The sequence below is a fragment of the Zootoca vivipara genome, chromosome 13, assembly GCF_963506605.1.
Source record: "Zootoca vivipara chromosome 13, rZooViv1.1, whole genome shotgun sequence".
Taxonomy (NCBI): Eukaryota; Metazoa; Chordata; class Lepidosauria; order Squamata; family Lacertidae; genus Zootoca; species Zootoca vivipara.
The window spans coordinates 36,295,909-36,311,205 of NC_083288.1; the positions used below are offsets into that span (position 1 = coordinate 36,295,909).

At 46.6% G+C, this 15,297-nt stretch overlaps 1 protein-coding gene across 1 annotated transcript; it reads left to right on the forward strand.

Moving 5' to 3' along the window:
• The first annotated feature begins 374 nt into the window (after nt 1–374).
• Nucleotides 375–15,297, forward strand: CACNG8 (calcium voltage-gated channel auxiliary subunit gamma 8). The gene is made up of 4 exons (XM_035136242.2): nt 375–885; nt 5,444–5,527; nt 13,773–13,913; nt 14,654–15,297. Exons 1-4 carry the CDS (start codon nt 663–665, stop codon nt 15,295–15,297), a joined length of 1,092 nt encoding a protein of 363 aa, XP_034992133.1. The 5' UTR covers nt 375–662.

Genomic DNA, 15,297 nt, shown 5'->3' on the forward strand with positions numbered 1-15,297 from the left:
AGTACTCCACCAATAGGCATCTAGATGTAATCCAGATGAAGCCTTCCAGAGGTTTTTCTACCTGCTCTTCAGGATTTGCACAACAGTGATCCAGAAACTCTTCAGTTATCCTCCCCTGGCTATTTCCAGCTGCTACCCAAGCCTTCATCGTCTGACTGTGTCCTCCAGAGAACTAGTCTGACAGATCTCCAGAATTTCCTCAGAAATCGTCCATAAAATTCCCAGATATTCTCCAAAACTTATTGCACCTTCTCTGGAAACTTATCTTGAAGTCCAACTAGATATTCTACAGAATATCTGAAGAGAGCGCTTCCAAGAGAATCTAATAGTCAGAAGCAATTCAGAAGGAGCTCTGCTTGTGTTCTTCACAGGATTCCCTAGGGTTTTGCAACAGTTGTTAGGACAACCTTCCCAGCCCATCTTATATCCCGGTTTCTTCTACACATTGAACTCAGTGAAAGACAATAGTCTCCTGGTGCCATTTTCCAAAAGCCTCTTGTGCTTTTAGATTCTGCTGACTGGAAGAGGAAGCCAACCACAATAGACAAGGCACTCATCACCTGCTTCCTTGAAAGCATCACCACCACTATTTTTCTTCACCACTCCCAGTTTTCTTTCTTGCCGCCAAGCTGGAGTCACTTAAACGCTGGAATGAGGAGAGGATGGTCTGGTGTGAGAAAGGTGTCCAGATCCTGCTCACCACTGTGGGGGCCTTTGCAGCCTTTGGCCTCATGATCATCGCCATTGGCACAGATTACTGGCTGTATGCCCGTGCCTTCATCTGCAATACCACCAACATATCTACCGAGGAAACCCCCCAGAAAGACAAGAAGGATCCTGGAGGGCTCACCCATTCAGGCCTCTGGAGGATATGCTGCTTAGAAGGTGAGGGGCGCAGTCCAAACGTTGTTAATCCATTCAATAAAGTTCTGGGACAGGATTCAGGGGCGGCCACTGGCCAGGAACCTGAACACCCTCTCTGGAAAGCAAGTTTAGGAAAAAAAAAACACTGGAAAATAAGGAGAGGGAGACAGGAGAATTGTAGGACAGCACACCAAGCTGGAGCAAATCATAACAAAGATGTGACAAGGGAGAAGCCCTTAGTGTACGATTCATCTACCATGAGAAAAGGTTGGAAGAAGAGGAAATGAAACTAGTGGAAAGAACTCGCGAGAAAAGTATTGGACCTAGGTCCTAAGGCAGGCATCCCCAGACTTCGGCCCTCCAGATGTTTTGGACTACAATTCCCATCATACCTGACCACTGGTCCTGTTAGCTAGGGATCATGGGAGCTGTAGGCCAAAACATCTGGAGGGTCGCAGTTTGGGGGTGCCTGTCCTAAGGCATAAATCTTTGTGGTTCAGTGCTGATTAAAAATGAAGGGCTGTTTAGTACTGCTGAGACACTGCTTTCCCCCACTTAGCATGAAAGAAAATTCAGATGGTGGTTCTGCTCGTGGCTAAGATGGTTGTAAAATGTTATGTAAGCTTGATTCAGCAGACACCCCCTGCAACTTTACTTGGAAGCTTCCTGCATTGCAGAGGGTTGGGCTAGATGACCCTAAGGGTACCTTCCAACTCTTCTATGATTCTATGATTCTCCTTGCAGCTTTTACATCTAATTGCTTCCTTTGCAATGTGTCAGCAGTATTAATTATGAATCCTCTTAATTGCTCTTAATTAGTGAGTTCCTACCCTGTGGGGTGGGAGGATTTGATTACTAATTTCCCACATTATTTTGTCTTCCGTATTGTAAAATAATGTTATTTCACAATAAGAAAAGAGGAAGAAAATATGAGAGGATACCAGTAATCAACCCCCCTCCCCGGCATTTACAGGGAATAGAAGCTGGCTAATTACAGGGCAATTCACCAGCCATGCTGAATGGGAAGCAATTAAGAGGCAGAAGCCACAAGACAGAAGCTTTTAACTAAAGGCACAGTAGCTCAGAAAAGTTTAATGGTTTCCTGCTCCACACCAGACAGGCTGACGCAGCAGTTTTATTGCATGAATGAATAAAAATAATACAAATCGGTTCTGGAAAAAAACACTGGAATACAACAAGCTGGCAATAATATCTAGATTCTCTGTAAAACACAATTGAAACAAAGGATGACAATTCCAAACTTAAGCTGCAAGCTTGGCAGCAACCCAATATCCAATAGTATGGCCTAGCAGCTGTTGACTGAGAGATTCAGTTGATGAGACAGGATGAGAGGAAGGCAGCTGGAGCAGCAATGAAAGAATCTGTCTATATAGATATATTCTAAAAGCCAGTCACCAACATTGCGTCCCACTGTCCCACTATTCAGCCACACTTGTGACCAAGGAACAGAATACACGATGGAGCAAGGAGCAGGCTTGATTTTTAATGGGTGGGGTCACCAGAGGCAGGGAGCAGGGTTAGTCCCTAATCTGGAGTGTACCCCTTTGCTTTCTCCTATGTAACTCGGAAAGCATGCAGTCTTACAAAAGAAAACTAAAGCACTGGTCTTGGTGATACAACTGCCGAGAGGCAAAAACCTGCCCCATCTCCACTGGCAGTGGGTGGTCTGCCCCTCAAACTGATAGGGGCTTCCTATTCCCCTATGTGGCCCTTACAGTCTACAAACCCAACACAATCCCGCCTGTCACAGTGGGCATGACACCAACTGCAATCAAGTACATATTGTTGCTGTTGTGAAAGCTCTCTCCTTACTCTAGAATTCCTCACTCTACCCACATAACAGTAAACAGGCTGCCATGTTGCCCACACAAGGCGCAGTCAAAGATCCCAGGTTCTCCCCAAGAAAAAGAAAGCCTTTAAATGCTCGCTGCCCGCTTCCGCCTTCTCATGCTGCCACACCCCCACAGAGCAAAATTAGGGTTCTTCCACACTAGCCGTTTCCCTTTCTTACTGTGGTCCTAAATAAGCCTCTGAAGCCCTGTTTGTACCTAGAGGAAATCCCTTGTTGGTGCCCCGCTTTTATAGGGTCACGGCTTGTGGTGATATTTCTGACCCTAAACAGAGTCATTGATAGCTCAGTGGATTAGAGCATGGTGTTGATATACTGTACCGAGGTTGCAGGTTCAATCCCCATATGGGACAACTGCATATTCCTGCATTGCAGGGGGTTGGACTAAGATCAAGCATAGGCAAACTTGGCCCTCCAGATGTTTTGGGACTACAACTCCCATGATCCCTACCTAACAGGACCAGTGGTCAGGGATGATGGGAGTAGCAGTCCTAAAACATCTGGAGGGCTGAGTTTGCCTATGCCTGGACTAGATTATCCTCAGGGTCCTTTCCGGCTCACCAGACCCACTTGGGATCCACCAGGCATGGCCTACAATCTGCGATGCACATGGTGACAAAGTTGGTGAAGCCCCTCAGCTCTGCATGACTTGCCCCTGCATTCCTTCATTACATTGTCACTACCTACCACTCGTACCTGAATTCCAGAGACCTTTCAGAAAGGTTGAAATGATGCAGATTATCAGCTCCAGAGAGGGAGACTAATTTCAGCCTCCGTCCTTTTCCTCATCAAGCTGCTCATCAGCAAGATTTTGCCTGCATTGGCCTCCTACGCTTCCATCATTACATGGCCAGCAGCTAAGGATGGATGAAACTGTCAAATTTGGGTTCTCTCAGTTTCTCATTTTTACAGTCTTAAATTCAGTTTCTGCATCAACCTGAATATAATTTTTAATCCTCATGGGGGGGGGGAATTATCAGCTTCATTTTGCACATTTCTCCTAAAATACTTATTTTTGGATGCATTTTTGTCTAATACACATATTTGTACAAGCGATTTCCCCCTAATATAATGCATTTTTTGTTTGCCATATATGCTTTTTGTGCATATTATTTGGAACAGCATTGCAAAATTCAGAGAAATGTACATTTCAAAGAGTAATTGTCTTTTGGTTCACTAGGTAGTTTCTCAGCAAAACAGAAACAAAATGGATTTTTTCCTTTTATCCCTACTTGCAACACAGTCCCTTCCCTCCCTCGTTACTTTTTAAACAGGCTGCCATTCGCCTTTTTCTGGTGTTTTTTAAATGTTCATTCCTTTTTTGCTTTTTTTTTGCACTGAATCACAAACATTTTAAAGGTAGGTAGCCGTGTCGGTCTGACGTAGTCAAAACAAAAACTAAAAAAATTCCTTCCAGTAGCACCTTAGAGACCAACTAAGTTTGTCATAGGTATGAGCTTTCGTGTGCATGCAAGTATCTGAAGAAGTGTGCATGCACACGAAACCTCATACTTATGACAAACTTAGTTGGTCTCTAAAGTGCTACTGAAAGGAATTTTTAAAAACATTTAAAAAATAAAATTAAAAAGACAAACATCCAAACTCCTGTTGGTGCAATCATGCTGCCTGCTTTTGCCTTTTCCATGGGGAATGGGCACTGTGAGATTGTTAAGAGAAACACAGCAGTTAATTCAGTGCCATTTAAATGTGACATCATAGTGATAGGCCTGCTTCTGTCTGATTGATGAATGCCTCAGCAGCACAGGACTACAAGGAGAACAGGCAGGGTCAGTGGAGGAGTGATGGGTGTTGTGGCCCAAAACATCTGGAGACCACCAGGTCTGGTGAAGGCTGACACCAGAAAGGTCCTGATGGACCATAGAACCATCTATTCCAGCATCCTGCTTCCCATAGCAACCAAGCAGACAGCTCAGAGACGCCCAAAAAGCAGAACGCAAAGATAATAACCCTCCCTACCTTTACTCTGTAGTGAATGGCACACATAAATATGACTATTTTATTTAGTCGTTGTGGCTAGATAGCCATTGATAGAATTGTCACCTGTGATGCATCCCTTCTTTAAACTTCCCAAGACACTGACCATCACCACATCTTGAGAATGAAGTGGAGACTCGCTCTGTGCCTTAAAGTTTAGACACCTTTGCCAAATGAGCTGGCAACCACCAACTAGCCAATCGTAACTCAGCTTACTAGGGGACTACCAGAGCAATGTTGGTGACTATGGTAACCTACCACTCCAGGCCTGAAGAAGGTCCCCGGTGCCCCTAGGTGCTCTAGGTGGCTTCTTGGGAAGGACAATAGCTCAGTGGTGGTGCATCTGCCCTGCATGCAGAAAGTCCTAGGTTCAATTCCCAGCATCTCCAAATAAGACTAAGAAAAACTCTGACCAGTGTAAACAATACCGGGCTAGATGGATTTGTTGTCTGACTCAGTACAAGGCAGTTTCTTATGTTCCTAAGAGGTAGCACTTAATAGTGGAGGGGCCTGCCTCGAGAAATGGGGCTTGGCAGACTGCGCTGAGATTTTGTAAGAGCTTGGGATTTGGTAGGGAACATTGTGTGTCACAGAAAATCCAACAAAGTTGGGGCCAATTACCAGGAGATGCATCAAAACACTGCTCTGAGCTCAAGCCGCGTTCACAGAACTGCTTTGAATGCTGCTGGTCATCTCTGTCTCCCTCCACTCTAGGGCTAAAGCGAGGGGTGTGCGTGAAAATCAACCATTTTCCAGAGGACACAGACTACGATCACGACAGCGCGGAATACCTCCTACGTACGTATAAATAGGGGGCTTATTCATTCCCGTGCCTTGGCCTCGGCAGCAATGTGTCTCTACTGTTCTCCGTTACCAGGGGAAACAGAGTTTGAATACCACTGAATCTCAGTGTTAGAGGTTGCTGGGGCTGAGATACAGAAGCCGCCCTCAAGATTTAGCTGGAGATGGACAGCAACTCCTACGTATTGAAAGGGGGGTGCATCAAATATTGTAGTTTCCTTGGGGGGGGGGGGTTTACTGTACTGCAAAAGGGATGTAGCTGCTTCTCAGTGCCGTGGATTCCTTTGAGTCTGCCATGTTGCAGAGAAGGAGTTCACTCACCATTTCTTCATGCTGGAGATTACTGACAAGTTATAAAGGGGCAGCGGCAGGGTAGATGCAGCTGTGTCGGAAATGCCAAGGATTCCCCATCAGTTCTGCTGAGTGGCTTCTTGCGTCCCCCACCCCACCCCTGCCAGGTAAATATCAAATGCAAGGCTGGAATCATCTTTACGCTGACTACTCTCTGGGGTAGAGGCTCCAGCCAAATTAGGGCTCTGCAGTGATTTAATTGCCTTGAATTTGAAAAAGCAAGTGCAAAAAAAGTATTCCTCCCTGCCCTGAATATCATTCAATTTTTTTCATGAAACTTCCTTTTGGAAAGGGCGGGGTGCTGCCTTGATTCATAAGGTAAAGGGACCCCTGACCATTAGGTCCAGTCGTGACCGACTCTGGGGTTGCGGCACTCATCTCGCTTTATTGGCTGAGGGAGCTGGCGTACAGCTTCCGGGTCATGTGGCCAGCATGACAAAGCCGCTTCTGGCGAACCAGAGCAGCACACGGAAACGCTGTTTGCCTTCCCACTGGAGTGGTACCTATTTATCTACTTGCACTTTGACATGCTTTTGAACTGCTAGGTTGGCAGGAGCTGGGACCAAGCAAAGGGAGCTCACCCCATCGCGGGGATTCGAACCGCCAACCTTCTGATCAGCAAGCCCTAGGCTCTGTGGTTTAACCGAGGGCCTTCTGGCGGTTCCCTCACTGCGAGAAGCCAAGTTGCAGGGAACTAGACAGAGGGCCTTCTCAGTAGTGGCACCCACCCTGTGGAATGCCCTCCCACTAGAGGTCAAAGAGAACAACAATTACCAGACCTTTAGAAGGCATCTCAAGACAGCCCTGTTTAGGGAAGCTTTTAATGTTTGATGGATTTCTGTATTTTAGAATTTCTGTTTTGTTGGAAGCCGCCCAGAGTGGCTGGGGGAACCCAGCCAGATGGGCGGGGTATAAATAATAAATTTATTATTATTATTATTATTAACCCACAGTGCCACCCGCACAGGGCCGGCCCAACGTGCAGGCTGGGTGGCGCAGGGCACCATGGCACCGGCCCGCCAGGAGGGCGCCGCAAGCTGCGCCCACCCGCTGGCCGACCGGTCCGCCGCGCAGCTGCGCCTGCCCGCCCGCCTGCCGCGCAGCAGTGCCTGTTGCACCCGCGCTGTGCGCGGCGCCCACCGCGCTGGGAAACAGGGTGGTAGGGCGCCGGAACGGGACGGGAGGGCTCCGGAGGGATCCAGTGGGCGCCGGAGGGATCTGGCACACCACGGCGCCGGGAGTGCTTAAGACGGCGCTGCACCCGCATCCCACCTTGATTAATATATGTAGGTAAATTTAAATGCAAACTGCCTGGTCAGGAGATGTGTGTGTGTGTGTGTGTGTGTGTGTGTGAGAGAGAGAGAGAGAGAGAGAGAGAGAGAGAGAGAGAGAGAGAGAGAGAGAGAGAGGCCTGTGTGCTTGCATATAAGTAACATTAGCCCTCGGGAGGTCATTCATGTAAAAGGATTAGACATTCATGGGGGAATGGTATTAGCCATGACAGCTAACTGCATCCTCCATATTCAGAAGCAATACAGCTCGGATTACCAGACGCTTGGAGCATGTGGCCATAGATAGTTATCTCCTTCTTTCTGTTTATTTATCTGTCCATTTATTTTTATTTAATTAATTTATACCCTTTTTGCCAAACCAACTTTCCAATGTGACTTATGGTATATTCAAAGAAAAATAATTGGAAATCAAGTAGAGCACAAAAATAGAAAAACGAAAAACACGGCAGCATCCAAAGCCAGCAAAACACAGTGCTGTCAATCATATTCAAGCACTGTCTAAAAGTGGGAAGGGAAGTAGCTTGTTAGACCTTCCCTGTGAGAGAATGCCGCAACAGTGGTGGTGCTGCTGCTGCTGAGAAGGCTTTGTCTGTGGTACCCACCAATCAAATAATTGCTAAAGGTGTGCCAGCGAGCAGTCTCCCATGCTGATCTAAGCCTGGACAGGTTCATATGGGCAAATAAAAAGATAAATAAATAAAGATAAATAATAAAATTTTTTTATTTATACCCCAGCCTTCCCGGTTTAAAAACCAGGCTCAGGGTGGCTAAGATAATCTTTAAAGCCCCCAAATGTTCTGAGACCAAGCTATTAATCAGCACTTTAAACTGATCCTTGAACACTGATTGGAAACTACTGCGTTTGAGGCCACTGCATTGCTCCTACCAAGCATCCTGGCAACTGGGCTTTATACCAATTCCAAACTGCATTGTTCTCCTGTAGAGAACAATGGAACAGGCCAGTCTGTATGTAACTAGTGCATGGGTAACTGAGGCCAGATCCACCTCCTCTCAGGAGGAACACAGCTTGCAAACCAGCCAAACAGGTGAAAAGAGTTCATCCAACTGGATCTAGGAGTACTCTCAGGCTGTGAATTTTATTTTTCAGGCAGCGGCCGGGGGGGTGGGGAGGGTAGTCCCATCCCAAAGCAGGTTACAGCCTCCATCCAGATGAGATTTCCAGGGGCATCTCATTGGCCACTGCTGGAGACACAATACTGACCTCAGGTCCTAATCCAAATTGTGCCTTTGATACCCGAGGTGTATGTTTTTAGGGCCCATTCTATTCCTGTATCTGCATTCTGTTTTACCTGTTTTTAATTCTGAATATTAAATTGTTGTAACTCACAATGGGACTCACAACCACCACCACAACAACAACAATAATAACAACAACAAGAAGAAAACACATAAGGAAGATCTTATTCAGAGACCTCCTGTATCTCACCTCCTCTGACCCAAAGCCAGCTAGCAAGGCTAGTTCAGTTCAGGAAAGCTTTGGTTCCAACAGCACACTTATGGTACACTTTGGGGGTTGACAAAAGTTGGTGCAGATATTTGTCCAGAATAATGTCACCCCTAAACACTAACCTGGACATCAAGTGTCTTGTGGTGGTGAGAGGGAGGTGGGGGAGAAAGAGCCCTCAGGCCAGGAATGGGTACAAATATCCCATGTACATTTCTAGGACTGGGTGCTCAAAGTCTTGTTGCCCAACATGGGTGTACTTCATGACCAAAGCAATTTTGGAGGTGCTTCTCTATCTGCAAGCCAATGCCATCTTAATATTTTTACTACAATTTACTCTCGTCTAATTGAAAAGATTAGCCAAGAATTTATGAATGACATTTTTTTCTGCCAGCTGCTCTTAACAGTTCCTTCTTCTCAGAAGTCCTCACCTTTCCCTTAAACAGCTCCATCAGGCCTGTGCCTACAGAGGATTAAAAAAAATGATGATACATACAGTATTTTAAAATAATATACTGATATTTTTCAAAGGGAAAGAGGAGCAGCCATTTCACATTCCCCTTTAAGCAAAAACAATGCAAGACAGATTTGCCTTCCTCCTTTCCAATGCCTGTACAGCTGAGACACTGAAGCTCATATTTTGGAACTGACATTAGCCCTGGCGGCAAGAGAGTTCTCTTGGTTGTCCCTCTGAAAATCCATTCTGATTTGACATGAGTTAGGATGGAGTCACTTGCGCATAAGTAAATCTACTTTTCTACTCTGAAAAAAATTCTCATATGCTGCTCCCTGTCTCTCCTAATCAGAGGCAGTACCTTCTTTTTTCTGGACCTTATCACTGTTAAACTTCTGCCCCTATTCCAGTGGCGCGGTTAGGTAATTTTAGATTTTTGACTTATGCCCTCCCTCTCTCTATAGGTGTATTGCTTCACAGTGACCTGGTTCACATAACACTAAGCTGTGGTTGTTTAACAAACCATGAGTTATCCACAATTTGTCCCAAGGATGATCAAACAAACCATGGCTTGTTCCCCCCAAATTTGCTTTGTTTTCCAATTACTCTGGCCTGGTAGTTTGGTGAGCATCTGGAGTGGAGGGGCCAAACAAACCATGGAAAAATGTCACAGTTAAAACAAAGCAGGGTTTGTATACCAACCACAAACCATGGCTACAAACCGTGCAGGGGCGGAGCTACCTGCCCCAGCACTCAGAGCAGCCGCCTGCCCGGCAAGCGTCAGGAGGGGTGTTGCTAGCCGTCCGCGCGGCAAGCGTCCAGGGGCGCCACCCACGTAGCAAGCGTGGGGTGCGGTTGGCGCACACACACATCCTCCTCCACCAGTGAAACTGTGGCCAAAAAAATTCCACATTGTTCAGTCACTGTGACAATGTTTAAACATAATGCTAAACCGTGGTTTAATAAAACATAGTTAAATAGACTGTGGCTTAGCATTATGTGTGATCCAGGCTAATGTGGTAAGCCAGCCCTTCTGTATTTTGGATTCCCCACTAATTCTGCTGAGTTGGCCCCCAAATGACTACCTTATTTTATCCCTGATCTAGCTTTTGAGGATTCCTAAAATTATGTGTGAAATATACTAATATTGCTGTTCATCAAGGTTCGCCTCCCTCCTGAGGCCCCCATGACATTTAAATATCTGAGTGAGGGGTAAGATACATTTTGTCTCTAGCACGCAAGCACATACCCTCCCAACAATTTTCACAGACAAAAATAGGGACATGCTTATTACACCCCAGCTCTCATACCAAGGATAGCTGTCTGAGCCACCCTCCCTCCCATTACAACATTGCTGAAAGCCCTGGTCATTGACTTGCTTACTTTAATCATTTACTTGCCTGCCCCTTAACACACATTTAATAGCTGGGAGAGTGCTTGCTCACTTGGTTAAAGCTAGGGATTTATTTTAAAAAGTAAGTGATGTAAAAACAATTGAGACGGAATAAACCTATATGAAAAAAAAATTGTCACAACAATAAGTTACCAACATTTCAAAATATACCTCAGCAGCTGCAGTGTGTGGAACAGCTGGCTGTGCACTGCATTGTAGCCTTGCATGCATGCACATGCACTGAAAAGCAACAAGATGTATTCACTGTTCACTCTGACATGAAACCTCTAGAGATTCCAGGAAGAGAGCAGAATTCCAAAGGCTGACAGTTCTCACACTCACAGAAACCAACAAGACATCCCCAAGAGGCCAAAAAGAGGAAAAGAGAAAAAGGACGGAAGGAAAAGAAAAGATTGTGATTTGTGAGGGATGAGTACAAAAAAATAAAATAAGGGACGACCCATGGCAAATAAGAACAACTAGAGTATCTGCAAACATATAAATGTCTGTGCATGACCACTAAGGCACCACGTAGTGCACAGCCTGCCACTTCTCATGCTGCAGTTTAAGAGGTCTGACTTTAAAATAAATGCAGAACATAGGTGGAGTAGAGCCTTCGTCAACATATAATACAGGGGCTCAGAGTGCCGAGGCGGTAAATCTTTCTATGAGAATCAGAGTGTTACAAGCATGTCCTTTACATTTTCACTTGTGTAAGGTTGGCAGGTATGCAACGTCTTTCTCTAAGGGTTCCCGTGGGGTTTGATTGTTGCTTTTCTTTGTGGGACAGGATGATTTATTAAAAATGGTCCCATGCTAGGGAATGCCAGGAGGGAAGAAGTGTGGGGAATGGATTCAGGGAATGTGATTGGACAGTCAAGTGTTCTATGGACAACTCCAAGAGGTAGCTCAAGCCTATTTATTTATATTCAACTAGCTGGCCCGGCCACGCGTTGTTGTGAGTTTTTGTGTTAAATGAACCCTTTTCTGTTAAATTGACCTTCAGAGTCCCCTCACCTGCCCTGTCCCAACCCCGACTCCCCTACTGTAAGTTTCAAAAATAAGACTTCCCCACCCACGCGTGTTCCTGAAAATGTCCCCACCCCCACTGCTTTGGCTGACTCAGGGTCCTCCCCCCCCATGGCTATGTGTTTTCTCCCCTCCCTTTGCTGTGCCTCATCCCTGTGAGTCCCCTCTCCCGTTGTTGTGCCTCATCCCTGTGATTCCCCCACCCTGTGAAAGGCCCATATTCTGTTAGTTTTTGCCTGTGGCCTACTGGGCAATGTTGCAGCCTACTCAGTTTTCACTGTCCCAACCCACCCCCCACTGCTTTGGCTGACTCAGGGTCCTCCCTCCCCCCCATGGCTATGTGTTCCCCCCTCCCTTTGTTGTGCCTCATCCCTGTGCACCCCCACCCCCCCGTTGTGAAAGGCCCTTTTCTGTTGTTGTTGTTTTTTTGCCTGTGGCCCACTGAATGGTACGGCCTACTCAGTTTTCCCTGCTTGGCAATGCTACGGCCTATTGAAAAAGCTGGGCCTTGTTGCTGCAAAAGGACTGTTTTCAGTTGGTTACTTTGGAATTTTGTGATGTCATCTGGAGGCACAGCTTTGGAGGTGGCAGGGTGCGATCTGCCTTTCTATTGGATGCTGCTGGAGTTTTCAGAGCTTCTGGTGGTAACGTCTAATTTGGGCACCACTTTATTTGTATTTAATCATTATTTTAGGTTGAAAGGTGTGTTTTTTGGGAAAAATTAAATGCCAGATTCCTCCCTGATGGCCATGGAATGTTGTGGCCAAATTTGTTACATTACGGTTCAGCAGTTACGGAGAAAGGCTGTGACCTCCGTGTGTGCAATGCCTACATTTATATATATATAGATTTATATACCACCCTTTATCCAAAGATCCCAGGGCGGTGTACCACATTAAGAACATAATTTATGCACCATAATAACAACAACATAATACATAGCATAATAATAAAACAATCATGAGAACAGCCCCCCCCATTTAACAGGCAATATATTTTTAATGGCCAAAGGCCTGGGTAAAAAGGAATTTTTTGCCTGATGCCTAAAGTTGTGTAATGAAGGCAACAGGTGAGCCTCTCTGGGGAGAGCATTGCACAGATGGAGAGCCACCACAGAAATGGCCCGTTCTCATGTTACCACCCTCCAAACATTTTGGGGAGGGAGGACATAGAGGAGGGCCTTGGATGACAGGTGCAGGGTCCAGGTTGGTTTGTATGAGGAAAGGTGGTCCTTCAGGCATTGAGGTCCTGAAGAATGAACCCAAAAACTGTCAGCTGGTGCAGCCGATCCAAGATCAGCGTTATATGTTCAAATTGTCTTGTTCTGGTGAGCAATCTGGTTGTTGGATTTTGCACCAGCTGAAGTTTCCAAACCACCTTCAGAGGCAGCCCTATGTATAACACACTGCAGTAATCCAAGCTAGAGGTTACCAGAGCGTAGGCCACAGAAGTTAGTCTCACTGTCCAGATAGGGGCGTAATTGGGCCACCAGACGAAGGCACTCCACACAACCGAGGCCACCTGGCAGTGACAGTAATGGATCCAGGAGCACCCCGAAGCTACATACTTGCTCCTTAAAAGGGAATGTAACCCCCTCAAGGTCAGGCAGTCTCCCATCCATCCAGTCTAGGAAACCACCCACTAACAGTGCCTCTGTCTTATTCGGATTAAGCTTTAGTTTACTGGCTCTCATCCAGTCCATTACTGTGGCAAGGCACTGGTCCAAGGTGAATTACAAAAATTCCAACCTCTCCTTTCAGAGTGTTGTGGGGGAAATAATTAATATGAACAGCATCTTTAACCTTTCGACAGGAAACATTTCCCACATCAGTTTCCAACAGCTTCTCCAGCCCACACACAGGCACACAGGGTGTGTCATAGCTCAGTAGCCACAAGTCATCAATGCTGTATTGCAACCAATAAGGCAGGCAAATGAAGTTGGCTCTAGAGAGGCTGTGGATTGATTTGGCATTACTTATGTAAAGCAAACTATCGGCAGAATCTTGTAGCGTTGCCCTTGCTGGATTCCACCATTTCAGAGTGAAGGTACAGACTGCATCATCGAATGCTTCTTTCCCTCTAGATTTTTTTTTCTGAAGAAATCCTGTACGCGTAGAAAACTAGCATGTCAGGATGAGGAAGGCTGGTTCAGAACACACCCTGAGATACTAGTTCTCTCTGTGGAGAGAGCTCTGCTCTCCGACATATATTATTTCCTGCACTGTAATCTCCTCCAACCTACCTTCCCCTCCCCACAGGTGTGGTACGAGCCTCAAGCATCTTCCCCATTCTAAGTGCAATCTTGCTATTGCTGGGAGGGTTCTGCGTGGCTGCCAGCCGTGTCTACAAGTCCAAGCGTAACATCATCCTAGGTGCCGGCATCCTATTTGTTGCTGCAGGTGAGTGGGGGGTAAAGAATCCCTCTCTGGTTCTCTAGTGTAGTTACATGTGTGTGTCTATTCAGTGGTTAATTCAGAAACACACAGAGACAGACAGACAGACAGACAGACAGAATAGATCCACCAAAAACTTTATCCCCCAGTCTATGGCTGTGTATACACTCCCATTTGCTTTGCATCCAGGTGCTCCCAATACTGCTTTGGGAAGAGGTATACATATGATGTAAGCCACAATCTGTATCAATTCTTCCATTTCTTATGAAATGCTGCATTTCAGTGCAGTACCCCACTCAAACCAGTCTCAATCTGAATTGGTGAAAAGAACAACCTAGCTGTGTTTTAAGCGGGATATGTGTACACAGCTTATTTCTCTGCCAATCTATCACCCTTCCTTTATCACTCCATGCATGCATCTACAACTTCACAACCATTTACCTCTACCTTCTTACCCATTCCCTCATCTTTCCTTTCTCCTCCTGCTCATCCCACCAGAGGCGGATTTAGGGCAGTGCAGCCACAGTGTCTCGGTGTCTCAACATATAGGGCAGCTGTGTACAGAGCCAGGAGCTCCCAATTCGAGCCTTGACAACTCCTGACATATCCATTCACTGCCACCATTTCCCCTCCCGCTTTCATCTTTCCCTAACCCATTCCCATATACAGTGAGTCATCTGCCTTCTCTACCTGCCCACCCCACAGCTTCCCTCATTTCACTGTTCTTTATTTCCACAACTCCTCAGGCCTCAGTAACATCATCGGTGTCATCGTCTACATCTCAGCCAATGCCGGAGACCCTGGCACAAAACGCGACGACGAGAAGAAGAGCTACTACTCCTACGGCTGGTCCTTTTATTTTGGTGGCCTTTCCTTCATCCTGGCCGAGATGATTGGGGTCCTGGCCGTCAACATATACATTGAGAAGAACCGGGAAGCCCATTGCAAGAGCCGCACGGAGCTACTGAAAAACCCATCTTCCTCGTCGTCGGCTATCTTGCGCCTGCCCAGCTACCGTTTCCGATACCGCCGCCGGTCACGCTCCAGCTCCCGCTCCACCGAGCCATCGCAGTCTCGGGAAACCTCACCGGTGGGCCTCAAAGGCTTCCCTTCCACTGACATCTCCATGTACACACTATCGAGGGACCCCTCCAAAGCCAACGTCAGTTCGCTCTACGGCGGTGCCAGTGAAACGGCATCGACGGGCGCGGCTGCGCCGGGCGCAACTGGCAGTGGCGGTGGGTTCTTGCAGCTGCACAACACTTTCCCCAAGGACCCTGGTGTCACCGTCACAGTGACTGGGCCTGGTGTAGCAGGGGCAACTGGCACCCTGGGCAAAGACGCCTCCTCCAACACCAACACGCTCAACAGGAAGACAACGCCAGTGTAG

Bases quoted from the DNA above. Each gene is read 5' to 3' on its own strand.
- CACNG8 (XM_035136242.2), top strand. From the start codon at position 663: ATGGTCTGGTGTGAGAAAGGTGTCCAGATCCTGCTCACCACTGTGGGG. The intron at 5,528-13,772 runs GTACGTATAAAT...CCCTCCCCACAG, and splicing joins CAGCGCGGAATACCTCCTAC to GTGTGGTACGAGCCTCAAGC. The intron at 13,914-14,653 runs GTGAGTGGGGGG...ACAACTCCTCAG, and splicing joins CATCCTATTTGTTGCTGCAG to GCCTCAGTAACATCATCGGT.